We start from the raw sequence: 13,957 nt of genomic DNA on the forward strand, positions 1-13,957 counted from the left end.
AACAGAAAAGGTCTGCCCATAAACTGTAAGACACAGTCTACAGCTTAGTGTCTTAGGATAATTTTGCAGTTGTTAACCAAGCTGAAGGACTGATGAAATCTGAAGGCTTTGACCTAGTAGCTAATGGAAATAACTTGGACATGAACCATGTTGACAATGGAATGGACTTTGACATTTGATATAGTCACTACTGGATGCTATTATTGGGCTAAGAGTGTTAGGTCAATGATAAACATGATGTTGGCCCAAGAGATTAAGACCTAGCCACAGATCATCAGATATGGCCTACTGGAGGGTGTTTCAGAGCTAATTGCCAATTGGTAACAAGCTATCGGAACTTGTATGCAGAAGATATGCCAGCACAAACTGAAAAAAAGTTTCAGCTATTTCAGTTTATGGAACTGGATGGTGGGAGTTGACTTGTATGCAGGGCCACGTTGGTGACAATAAACATTTTAAACATGTGTCCAAGTCAGAAAGAGAGCCCTGTTTGGGGAAAGGTATTAAAACAAGGAAAATAAATGGATTTAGCTTGAAAAGATAACCCCTATCACCAGAGCAGTGAGTGACTGTTTGCAAGAGGATATCCTGGGTTCTGTCCATTGCTTGTGTATGGTCTGAACCAATTGTAGACTATCAGAATTGACAAATGGCATATGTTAGTAAATATTATTTAGTTGGCAGATTATCACTGTGAAAATGATGTAAAGAAAGTAAGATGATGCAAATAATAAAATAACATCTAATATTTTTGAAATTGTGTAAAAAAACAATTACAGTATATTCTGAACAAAGAATGGCAAACAAATTAAATGGTGTATTTATTGGAGAAAGGGACTGAGATTGGCAACATCAGGTGGAAGTGTTTCTCAAAGGATATTTTATAAAATGCAAACAAGACCCTCCATTGTTTTCTTCTACAAACCCCTTGTCATTGTAGCTGTACTTTTGATGAAAAAGAAATCCAGAAAGCAAGTTAATCAAAATTAGCAATGGGATTAAGCAGCCATCTTCTAGATATCTACCCCACCCAAAAAAAAGCTGTGCATCTCAACCATCTTTCTGAAACATTTTAAGTTAATAGAATGAAAAAGACTGCAGTTTTTCTCCTTCTGTACCATTAAAAAAAAAAAAAAAAAATATATATATATATATATATATATATATATATATATATATATATATATATGTAAATGCCTATATATTTAACACATTAAAACACATTAAAATCAGTTATCGTACTTGTGGATCAAATTTGATCTCTCAAGCTTTGACTGCCTTAGCTTCAACTTGCTGATGGAGTTCCTCCAGTCCCTCCATAGGAAATCACTGTCAGTGAGTTGTGCCAGGTGTATGCCCTATTTGGGGGAAATGTCCCACTTCTTCAAGATGATGCGACCATGGGGTTGGTGTGTGTGTATATATATATATATATATATATATATATATATATATATATATATATATACTCTAGATTTCTTACTCTGACTCCATACAGTACAAAACCAATACAAATACACTTGGAATTTATCATGTCAAGTTTACTAAGATAATCATATCTGTGGTACTTAAAATGGGTTATGGCATTAATTCTCCAATCATTTTAACAGGTTAATGAACGGAAACCATCTAAATGTGTCTTCTGGAAAAATGGTGGAAAAAACATAAGTGGCTGGTCTACAGAAGGATGTTCTGAGGAAAATACCAATACAACGCACATAACATGTAAATGTAACCATTTAAGCAGCTTTTCTGTACTAATGGCTCTAGATGAAACAGTAAGTTTAAGATTTACCATATACTAAATTTCATGTAAATGTAAAACTTAGCTTGAACTGTAACACATATTTCCTTCTGGTAGGTTGGAAGAAAATATTACACTAATGAGAAATATTTTTTTATATTTGATCTTTTCTCTGTTTTTCATTTTCACTGTTTACTTTCCATCTTTAGTTTTTATAAATGTGTTCATATGTGAATATTAGGCTCCCTGCCCTTTGCAGGCTATTTTAAGTTTAGCAAATATCCTATTTATAGACAACGTGAAAGGATAAAATGCACAATAAGTGCATGTATTAACTTTTTTTTTATTAAACTCATAGAGCACAGTTTCACAATGACTGCTTGTATTCTTTCATGCATTTCATAAACTTAAACTAATTTGGGATACCAAAATATTTGTAGTTTTAAGCCGAGCACCATCCACAAAAAAAAGCATTTCAGAAAATGAAAAAAGAAAAAGAAAATTAGATTTGACATCCTTTTTGCAAATACAATTAAAGATATTTCAAAGCAAAATTAGTATATACAAAAAAATATACTAAAACATTCCACATAAACAAAATAAAAATAAAAGAACGTATTGGATTCCCAAAAAGATGTTTAATACAAGAACACATTAAACAGTGAGTGCTTTCATCACCAACTGTGACTTCTTCAGACTGAATAATGCTATTAAGGCAAACTAACATATTTGAACTACTAATGCACCAATCACATATTACATAACATTCAAATAAATTAACCCCTTCAATGCTTTAAACCTTTTCGCTTTAAATAAGCAGCAAAATCATCCCTATTATTTAGTCCTGGCAGAAAACAGGCATTTAACCTAACTTGCTAAATGTGTTCACACCAGCTAAGCTCATCTTCAGCATCAAATAATTTGTCATAATTAGGTATATATTCCAAAACAATTAACTTAAAATTCACCATAGACTTCTTATTAGAATAATGTTTGGCAATAGCATTTTTTGTGTCACCTATCTCCACAGCACACTTATGCTCGTATATTCGTTTGTAAAGTTCCCTGTTGGTACGTCCTACATAAAATGAGGGGCATGACTGGTACATTATTGCATAGACCACAAATTTACTTTGACAAGTGAAATAATTCCTAAATTTGTAAATAAAACCATGTATATTAACTTCTAAACTGTCAGTTAATAAGTAATTACACAACCTACAGTTAAAACATTTATGCATCCCAAATTTCACCACAGTAGTTGTTTTGGGCTTATTAAGCTTATTTTGAAAATAATTTTGAAAACTCTTCCCCCTCTTATTTATAAAAGTAGGTTGAATATCTAACATCTTTTATTTCACTAGAACTTTGCAAAGTTTTCCAATTATTCCTAATAATATTCGTTATAGAAATACTATCAACACTGTTACTAACTTGCATCGAAACTTTATACTCATTGGCATTTCCTTTTTGTTTATTTAAACTAATATTATTGTGCCTTACTCCATCTATTTTTTCAAGAGAAGAAGTTAATATTTCAACAGGATAACCCCTTGAAAAAAACTTATCACAAAGAGCTCTACTTTCAACATGAAAATCACTGCTTTCTTAGTAAGCCTATTTACATGCATCAACTGACTATCTACAATTGTCTTTCATTCTTTTTGGATGCATACTACTATAGTGCAAATAGGAGTTGTTATGAACTTCTTTTTTATATATTTTGGTAAATAATTTATTTCCATTTTTTGATACTATGACATCCAAAAATTTTATACTATTTTTATTAACCTCAGCAGCAAACTTTAAATAGGTATTAATACTAATTAAATAAGTAATGAATTCATTAAGACTATTAGCATCACTCTCCATAAAAGAAACACGTCATCAATAAAATGTGTAAAAATTACAATACTCTTATTAAATTTACTGCTTAAAATATTGACCCTATCCAAACATTGCATAAATAAGTTGGCATAACTAGGAGAAATAGCGGCTCCCATTGCCACTCCATTAATTTGATGGTATGTGTTGTCACAAAATTAAAAAAAATGATAACTTAAAATAATATCAAGCATTTCCACCAAGTCAACCATATTACTTGAAAAAATCTTAGAATTCAATAGTTCATATCTAACAGTTTCAAGCCCTATTCCATTAGGAATCACAATATATAAAGACTGAATGTCTAAAGTAACCATTAAATCATCACACAAAATATTCAGTCTCAATTTTATTTTTGAAATCAAGTGTCTGAGATAAACACGATTCCTGTCTCCACCACTTTTTGTAAGTGTCTATATGCATAAATGGCTAAAGCCTCAATTTTACTTTTAACATTAGACACTATTGGTCTTAACGGTGGATCCTCCAAACATTTATGTATCTTCAAAAGACCTAAGATAAGACTTAATTTTGGGCTGTCTATTCTATTAACTTTTCTAATAGATTCAGTAATCCTATCAGTATAGAACCATTCTTCAATAATAGAATCAATTAAAGAAAAAGATTTTTTGACTTCACTAAGTGAAGTCTTCTTATAAAACCTACTAGGTTTTCTAAATTCATTAGTTACATTAACATTATTATTAAATAACAAAATTTCAGTTTTCTAACATAATCTCTAAGACAATTGATAGTTTCACATTTGTCAGCTCTTTTACTTGGCACAAAATTCCATCCTTTTGACAAAACAAAACACATATCCGCATTTAGTGAAAATGAAGATAAGTCTACCACTTTAAAACTGTGATCAACAGTACCTATCTCCGTTGTTGGTTTCTCCCTTTTCTCCAGTTCCTCTGGCGAAAGTTGATCCTACGATTCCTGTTGTTCGATTGACAGTTGGCAGTTGTAACTTGGGCCCACGCTCTCTTGCCTTGTTCCCCCTACTGATATACCAAAATCGGTTGTTGTGCCAGGCCAACTTGAAAATTTGAAACATTGCCCTGTGTGGCAGCATTGGAAATGTTTAGTTGACCATTTTGTACTGAAGAGGTAACATTAGCGTTGCAATTAGCCCCATTTTTGGCCGCTAAATGCTCCGACCTCCTCACCTGATTCTCCTTGCTAGAAACACAGTTTATATTAACTTCCTGATTGTCAGACGCATTCTGATTGGGTGTAGCTCCCTGTTGCTCAGTTCCTGAAACTTGATAGGCTACACCATGTTCTTATTCATCTTTATCACGAAAAAGCTTTTTTGTTTTTCTTTTCTTGAGAATCTCATTTTCTTTAATAATTTGGTCCTGAATAGAACAAAACTTCACCTCAAAGTTCTCAATAGAGACTGTGTCCTTTGGATGAAAAAAGGCATTCTGAATCTTATTGTTAAGAGCTTCCATTTTTTGCCTATTGTGCACAGTTAGCATCTTCACTTACTGGAGACCAGTGTTTTTATTTAAATCAATCCATCTTTTAATAAAATCACTATCCATAACATCCACAGTAGGCATAACAGTGATTCTTAAACCTTTTGGAACTCTTCCACTCTGCAAACAATTTTCAAAATATAATTTTTTCCCACTGCAACCTTTTGAGCTTTAACAAATCCTTTTCTAAAGCAGAAAAAAGCTCAGAACAGTTAGCCAAAACCTCATCCTTCCTACCGGCTGTACTTGCCATCACATTACTGTTAGATGTAACAGAACTTTTACAGTTCGATGCAATGACATTTCCTTCTCAGCTGCAGATAACCGCTCCACTTGAAGTCTCATTTAAAGTACATCCTGATGGAAGAACCAGAAACTCGATCCACTCAGGGCATCCATAACATATAATAAAAAAATATACAAAAAATATATACTAAAACATTCCAAATAAACACAATAAAAATAAAAGAACATATTGGATTCCCAAAAAGACGTTTAATACAAGAACACATTAAACAGTGAGCGCTTTCATCACCAACTGTAAATTCTTTGGACTGAATAATGCTATTAAGACGAACCAACATATTTAAACTACTAATGCACCAATCACATATTACATAACACTCAAATAAATTAACCCCTTCAATGCTTTAAACCTTTTGCAAAGTTCTAGTGAAATAAAAGATAAGTGTTATATTCAACCTACTTTTATAAATAAGAGGGGGACGAGTTTTAAAAATTATTTTAAAGTAAGCTTAATCAGCCCAAAACAACTTCTGTTGTGAAATTTGGGATGCATAAATGTTTTAACTGTAGGTTGTGTAATTATGTATTAACTGATAGTTTAGAAATTAATATAAATGGTTTTATTTATAAATTTAGGAATTATTTCACTTGTAAAAGTAAATTCGTGGTCTATACAATAATGTGAAAGTCATGCCCCTCATTTTATGTAGGACGTACCAGCAGGGAACTTTACAAACGAATATACGAGCGTAAGCATGCTGTGGAGATAGGTGACACAAAAAATGCTATTGCTAAACATTATTCTAATAAGAAGCATACGGTGAATTTTAAGTTTCTTGTTTTGGAAGATGTATCTAATTATGACAAATTATTTGATGCTGCAGATGAGCTTAGCTAGTGTGAATACAGATGGCAAGTTAGGTTAAATGCCTGTTTTCCGCCAGGACTAAATAATAGGGATGATTTTGTTGCTTATTTAAAGCAAAAAGGTTTAAAGCATTGAAGGGGTTAATTTATTTGAATGTTATGTAATATGTGATTGGTGCATTAGTAGGTTAAATATGTTGATTTGTCTTAATAGCATTATTCAGTCCGAAGAAGTCACAGTTGGTGATGAAAGCGCTCACTGTTTAATGTGTTCTTGTATTAAATGTCTTTTTGGGAATCCAATACGTTCTTTTATTTTTATTTTGTTTATTTGGAACGTTTTAGTATATTTTTTTTGTATATTTTTTTATTATATGTTATGGATGTCCTGAGTGGATTGAGTTTTCTGATTCTTCCATCAGGATGTACTTTAAATGAGACTTCAAGTGGAGCGGTTATCTGCAGCTGAGAAGGAAATGTCATTGCATCGAACTGTAAAAGTTCTGTTACATCAAACAGTAATGTGATGGCAAGTACAGCCAGTAGGAAGGATGAGGTTTTGGCAAGCTGTTTAGCTCCGCCAATTGATCCTTTTTCTAACCTAAGAGGAACTAATACTGGCAATAGTAATGTCACTAACTGTTTTGAGCTTTTTTCTGCTTTAAAAAATGATTTGTTAAAGCTCAAAATGTTGCAGTGGGACAATTTATATTTTGAAAATTGTTTGCAGAGTGGAAGAGTTCCAAAAGGTTTACGAATCACTGTTATGCTTACTGTGGATGTTATTGATAGGGATTTTATTAAAAGATGGATTGATTTAAATAAAAAAAAAAACTGGTCTTCAGTAAGTAGAGATGCTAACTGTGCACAATAGGCAAAAAATAAAAGCTCTTAACAATAAGATTCAGAATGCCTTTTTTCATCTAAAGGACACCATCTCTAATGAGAACTTTGAGGCAAAGTTTTGTTCTATTCAGGAAAAAATTATTAAAGAAAATGAGATTCTCAAGAAAAGAAAAACAAAAAAGTTTCTTCGTGATAAAGATGAATACGAATGAGGTGTAGCCTATCAAGTTTCAGGAACTGAGCAACAGGGAGCTACACCCAATCAGAATGCTTCTGACAATTAGGAAGTTAATATGAACTGTGTTTCTAGCTAGGAGAATCAGGTGAGGAGGTTGGAGCATTTTCCAGCCAAAAATGGGGCTAATTGCAATGCTAATGTTACCTCTTCAGTACAAAATGGTCAACTAACATTTCTAATGTTGCCACACAGGGCAATGTTTCAAATTTTCAAGTTGACCCAGCACAACAGCTGATTTTGGTATATTAGCAGGGGGAACAAGGCAAGAGAACGTGGGCCGAAGTTACATCTGCCAACCGTCAATTGAACAACAGGAATCACAGGACAACTTTTACCAGAGGAATTGGAGAAAAGGGAGCAACCAACAAAGGAGATATTAGGCACTGTTGATCACAGTTTTAAAGTGGTGAACTTATCTTAATTTCCACTAAATGCGGAAATGTGTTTTGTTTTGTCAAAAGGATGGAATTTTGTGCTAAGTAAAAGAGCTGACAAATGTGAAATTATCAACTGTCTTAGAGATTATGTTAGAAAACTGAATTTTTCACTGTTATTTAATGATAATGTTAATGTAACTAATGAATTTAGAAAACCTAGTATTTTTAACCCACCTTTAAAAAAAGAATGTGAAATTATTTTAATGACATCTGAATTACATCTGATAGAAATGCTTGACACCAAACCTTTCCACAAGTATTATAATTTAAGTTTTAGTGAAAATAAGGTTTTCAAAGATTTGCTTAATAATGATGAAATCTTAATAACTAAAGCTGACAAAGGGGGGCCTTGGTTGTTCTCAATAGAGCCACTTATGAATGTAAGATATGTTGTCTGATACCAGGTATTTTAAGAAGACTTCACTTAGTGAAGTCAAAAAATCTTTTTCTTTAATTGATTTTATTACTGAAGAATGGTTCTATACCAATAGGATTACTGAATCCGTTAGAAACTTTCTTAGAACAGACAGCCCGAAATTAAGTTGTATCTTTGGTCTTCTTAAGTTACATAAATGTTTGGAGGATCCACCGTTAAGACCTACAGTGTTTAGTGTTAAAAGTAAAGTGGAGGCTTTAGCCATTATCGCAGATAGACACTTACAAAAAGTAGTGGAGACAAGAATCACGTTTATCTCAAACACTTTTGATTTCAAAAATAAAACTGAGACTCTGAATATTTTGTCTGATGATTTAATGGTTACTTTAGACATTCAGTCTTTTTATACTGTGATTCCTAATGAAATAGGGCTTGAAACTGTTAGATTTGAACTATTGAATTCTAAGATTTATTCAAGTAATATGGTTGACTTGTTGGTGGAAATGCTTGATATTAATTTAAGTTATAATTTTTTTGAATTTTGTGACAACACATACCATCAAGTCAATGATGTGGGAATGGGAGCCGCTATGGCTCCTAGTTATGCCAACTTATTTATGCAAGGTCGGGAAAAGGTCAGTATTTTAATCAGTAAATTTAATGCGAGTATTATATTTTTTACATGTTTTATTGATGACATGTTTCTTTTATAGAGAGATGATGCTAATAGTATTAATGAATTAATTACTTATTTAAATAGTATTAATACCTATTTAAAGTTAACTGCTGAGGTTAATAAAAATCGTATAAAATTTTTGGATGTCATAGTATCGAAAGATGGAAATAGGTTATTTACCAAAATATATAAAAAAGAAATTCATAACAACTCCTATTTACACTATAGTATTTGCATCCAAAAAGAATGAAAGACAATATTGTAGATAGTCAGCTGATGCTTGTAAATAGGCTTACTAAGAAAGACAGTGATTTTCATGTTGAAAGTAGAGCTGTTTGTGATAAGTTTTTTCAAGGGGTTATCCTATTGAAATATTAACTTCTTCTCTTGAAAAAATAGATGGAGTAAGGCACAATAATATTAGTTTAAATAAACGAAAAGGAAATGCCAATGAGTATAAAGTTTCGATGCAAGTTAGTAACAGTGTTGATAGTATTTCTATAAGGAATATTATTAGGAATAATTGAAAAATTTTACAAAGTTCTACTGAAATAAAAGATGTTAGATATTCAACATACTTTTATAAATAATAAGGGGAAGAGTTTTAAAAATTATTTTCAAAGTAAGCTTAATAAGTGCAAAACAACTACTGTTGTGAAATTTGGGATGCATAAATGTTTTAACTGTAGGTTGTGTAATTATTTATTAACTGACAGTTTAGAAGTTAATATAAATGATTTTATTTATAAATTTAGGAATTATTTCACTTGTAAAAGTAAATTTGTGGTTTATGCAATAATGTGCCAGTCGTGCCCCTCATTTTATGTAGGACGTACCAGCAGGGAACTTTACAAACGATTATACGAGCATAAGCTTGCTGTGGAGATAGGTGACACAAAATATGCTATTGCTAAACATTATTCTAATAAGAAGTGTATGGTGAATTTTAGTTTCTTGTTTTCGAAGATGTACCTAATTATGACAAATTATTTGATGCTGAAGATGAGCTTAGCTGGTGTGAACACAGATGGCAAGTTAGGTTAAATGCCTGTTTTCCACCAGGACTAAATAATAAGGATGATTCTGGTGCTTATTTAAAGTGAAAAGATTTAAAGCATTAAAGGGGTTAATTTATTTGAATGTTATTTAATATGTGATTGGTGCATTAGTAGTTTAAATATGTTGGTTTGTCTTAATAGCATTATTCAGTCTGAAGAAGTCACAGTTGGTGATCAAACTCCTCACTGTTTAACGTGTTCTTGTATTAAACGTCTTTTTGGGAATCCAATATGTTCTTTCAAAATTAGTAAATATATACATATATATATATATATATATATATATATATATATATATATATATATATATATATATTGCTTAAATACATTTTCTTTTTTTTTTCATTAACGTGCCACTGCTCAGCTCTGTATAGCATACATCTTGCATCTTTTACAGACCTTTGATACAATATAATCATACAAAATGTTTTTTTTTTCTGCTTAGAACCAAATTAAGTGCTATTTTGCAATGTATAATTTTAAATAAAATATGGTTGTTTGGGCTCCCCTACACATGCTTGAGGAGGAATTGCTGAAGTATCAATAGCATGAAGAAACAGAAGATGAAAAGCATAATGCCAAACTCCATTTTTCATAGAAAATCATTACCTTTACAGTTTCTAAGTGTGTGCCATCAATTACTCACTTGTTTTTGAAGATTTCTCCCTTTTTCGAGTTGATAATATATATATATATATATATATATATATATATATATATCAATATATCTATATATATATATATATATATATATATATATATATATATATATATATATATATATATATATATACACACACACACACATATATGTATAAATATACATATATATATATATATATATATATATATATATATATATATATATATATGTATATTCGGGGTGTGGGGGGCTTGACCCCACATCAGGAGTACAAGGGTGCAAAACAAGTAAAAATTACTTTTTCACCCTTTTACATTTTGGGCATTTTTTTTGTTCTTTCAGCATGTTTTGTTAGACAGTGGAATAATTTTAGGTCCATAAGCAGACAAAGACTTGATTTGTAAATAAGAGTAATAAATCACTGATTTCAGGATGTTTAGTTTAGGTAAACACTGTCTTTGCAGCTGTAGGTTACAATATTTTTAATGAGCTGCTGTGATTGCTGTTATATAGTTCTCCCATTATGTATTAGATTCATGCCAGAACATGTCAGATGAGCCACCATCCTTGGAGAGGCACAGCAGTAGATAGTCGGAGAAAACATTTCTTTGTAAAATAAATTGCATCAGTTGCAGTGTCATTTGAAAATTCTGGGGATTGTAGAGTGTCACTCTAGAGCTACATTAGCTCTTCCACAAGCACAAGGTCTCTTAAAGACCACTGTACTGAACTCAGGGACTTGAGCATATTGTAGCTTGCACAGGCATCCATTCTTGTAGCTGCTCCCCCATAACTGAATACATTATTTAACTCTGAGTGAGATAAGTGCAACAGCCATGTGGAGGGAGTGGGTGGGGGAATTCAAGGTTAGGGAGCAAGTGGAGGACTTCAGGATTAGGGATGGGGAAGGGAGAGCAGAAGAGGAGTTTTAGGGTTATGGAGCAGGAAGGGATTTATAGTTAGGGAGTGATCAGGGAATTTAGGTTTAGTGAAGGTGGCTGGAGAGGTGGGTTAGGGAGTGAGAGGGAAATTTTGGTTTAGGGAAGGGGTTGGCTGTTTTGGTTTAGGGAGCAATTGACGATTTTTGGTTTAGGGCAGGTGATTGCAGTTTTAGACTTAGGGAATTAGGAATCACATTAGGAACAGGGTGGAAATTTAAGGGTTAGAATAAGGGCTCTGGTAGAGATAGTCAGTTCAATAGGGTTGCCTGTTACGAGGTATAAAAACTTTAATAAGACCAAGCTAGTAGGAACTGGAACACTTACCTTTTCAAGCAAGCGGCAGTGAACAAGTATGTCATGAGCTAACAGCACGCAGGCACTTGTAGTAGACCCACCTACATGACTAACAGCCTCCACATATTTAAGACTCAAACTCTTCATATCTTTCATTCTAATAAAATTAGTTTCCAGGAGTCCACCATAGAAGATTTTGATTTCCCCCTTCTTCTTGAAAATATAAGCATCTGCTTTAGTTTCTTCTTGTTAAGGCAACAGCTTCACCAGAGCAAAGTCAGTCTGCTTTACTGAGTCATTTCCAGCTTCACTGCTTGAAAAGGAACAGTGTTGTCCTGTTTCAGGGATACTTTGCAAACAGAGTGGTTCCAGTGATGTAGGAAGATAATGTCTTGACTACTGCCTGGGTGACCTTGGTTGGATTAGCAGCTTGAGTGACTGACAGAGTGGTAGGGAGGATTGTGCATGCCCACCCTATGATACTACCTAAGGGAATGTGTGATCCAAAGAGAGGAGTTGTCCTTAGACATGTGTCGATGAGTACTGGGGATGGGTTGAGAAAAGTGAGTAGACTGTAAAAAATAGAATGTGTATGGTCAAGGCCCTCGTTATTCCCTGGGTCTATAACAAAAGACCGAAGAGGTGTTTCAGCGAACACCTCTTGGTCGACATGTAATGAGTGAATGCACTAAAGCGTGAATGCTCAAAACAGCGATTTCTTTCTCTGGGAAAGAAATCGCTTGGCCATCCCCATGTGTTTGCGACTTTCCTCACTGTAGTGCGATCTCGGAGCTGGTATATTTAGTTGAGGGGATGTGGGGGGCATGTAATGTTTGAAAGTGTGTGTGTGTGTGTGTGTGTGTGTGTGTGTGTGTGTGTGTGTGTGTGTGTGTGTGTGTGTGTGTTTGTGCTAGTGATTTCTTTCCCAGGGAAAGAAATCGCTGTTTTGAGCATTTGCACTTTAGTGCATTCGCTCATTACATGTCGACCAAGAGGTGTTCGCTGAAACACCTCTTCCATCTTTTAATATAGACCCTTATGCCCTTAGGTGCCAGAACTGGCCCCATCAGATACGGAGTAAGTTCAGGGATTAGCAGCAGCTGGGAAACCCAGAGTGGATGCGGATCTCTGCCTGGATAGCAGAGGACCAATAAAAAGTAAGAAAGATACATTATAAGCAGTCTACTGATCTTTCTATAAAAAAAAAATCATAATCATAATAATAATAATAATAAAAGAGTTTGACATTTAGACAGTTTGCAACTGTCTGTAAGTCATCAGGTCACTTAATGACAGCTTGTAAACTGTCAAACTGTTCTGTTTTGTTAAAGCAATAAATTATCAGTATATTCTTTTTATAGGTTCATAAGTAACTACTAGTTTAGCTACCCTTGTGGGCCATTTTAAGCATATCCAGATTCCTACTTGTGCTCAAAATAACATTTGGTTACAGACTGTCCTTACTATCCCATGGTCAATAATTATATATTACCCTGAATGAGAATAACTGGGATCATACCATAGGAAATATGTGGGTTCCCATGTTTGGGCTAAAGCATTTAGGAGCTGCTACGTCCTTTAGTAGTACAGGGGGAATTCCAGGGGTAAATTTTCTGTTTTCCATCCATAGAATAAAGCTGCTTTTGAAAATGGATAGGGATGATTTTTGTTTTATGTGGAGTCTGTTCCATAGCAATGGTATTCCGTGTGAGAGATACTTATCCTTCCAAACCATTCTGTTGGTGTTGCAGAAGAGGTTTAGATTCCTAGACTAAGTTATACTGATGCGATTTGACTTGATGATGTGCAGCAAATCTATCAGCATTGGGTCGGAAGATGTCTTGCATACTAGACCAAGGTCACCTCTTAGACGTCTGTAGGACAGAGTGCATAGTGGAAGTGCTTTGAGTTGGTCCATGTAGGACATGTTGTTTAGGTCTTGTATCCTTTTACTAAGGTATCGCTGTGGGCATTCCAGTTGTTGCATGTGTCTTGACAGATACATGCTAAAGGGAGCATTATATTCAATGACTAAATTAATGAGGGGGACAGTGACAGCCCTAGACCTAGACACAGTCCCTTTGTTTATAAGCTGTGTGATACTTTCCTGCAACAATAGACACGTGTTGGTTAAATGTTATGTCGCTGTCAACATGGGTTCACAAATCCTGTACAACTGGGTCACCTCTTAGGGGGGTATTGTCATGTGCTAGGCCCCTG

The 13,957-nt window shown here is 33.6% G+C and overlaps 1 protein-coding gene across 1 annotated transcript in view; it reads left to right on the forward strand.

Annotated features, from left to right (window-relative positions):
• LOC122812233 (adhesion G protein-coupled receptor E2-like) overlaps window positions 1-13,957 on the forward strand; it is a 1,024,993-nt gene that overhangs the window by 318,435 nt on the left and 692,601 nt on the right. Inside the window, exon 5 of the mRNA XM_044084590.1 lies at window positions 1,611-1,778. Coding sequence (XP_043940525.1) covers window positions 1,611-1,778 — 168 coding nt within the window. The remainder of the gene's footprint in view (window positions 1-1,610; window positions 1,779-13,957) is intronic.

This window comes from Protopterus annectens, chromosome 9.part0 (genome assembly GCF_019279795.1).
Source record: "Protopterus annectens isolate FY-2018-M chromosome 9.part0, PAN1.0, whole genome shotgun sequence".
In the NCBI taxonomy this organism is placed as follows: domain Eukaryota; kingdom Metazoa; phylum Chordata; order Ceratodontiformes; family Protopteridae; genus Protopterus; species Protopterus annectens.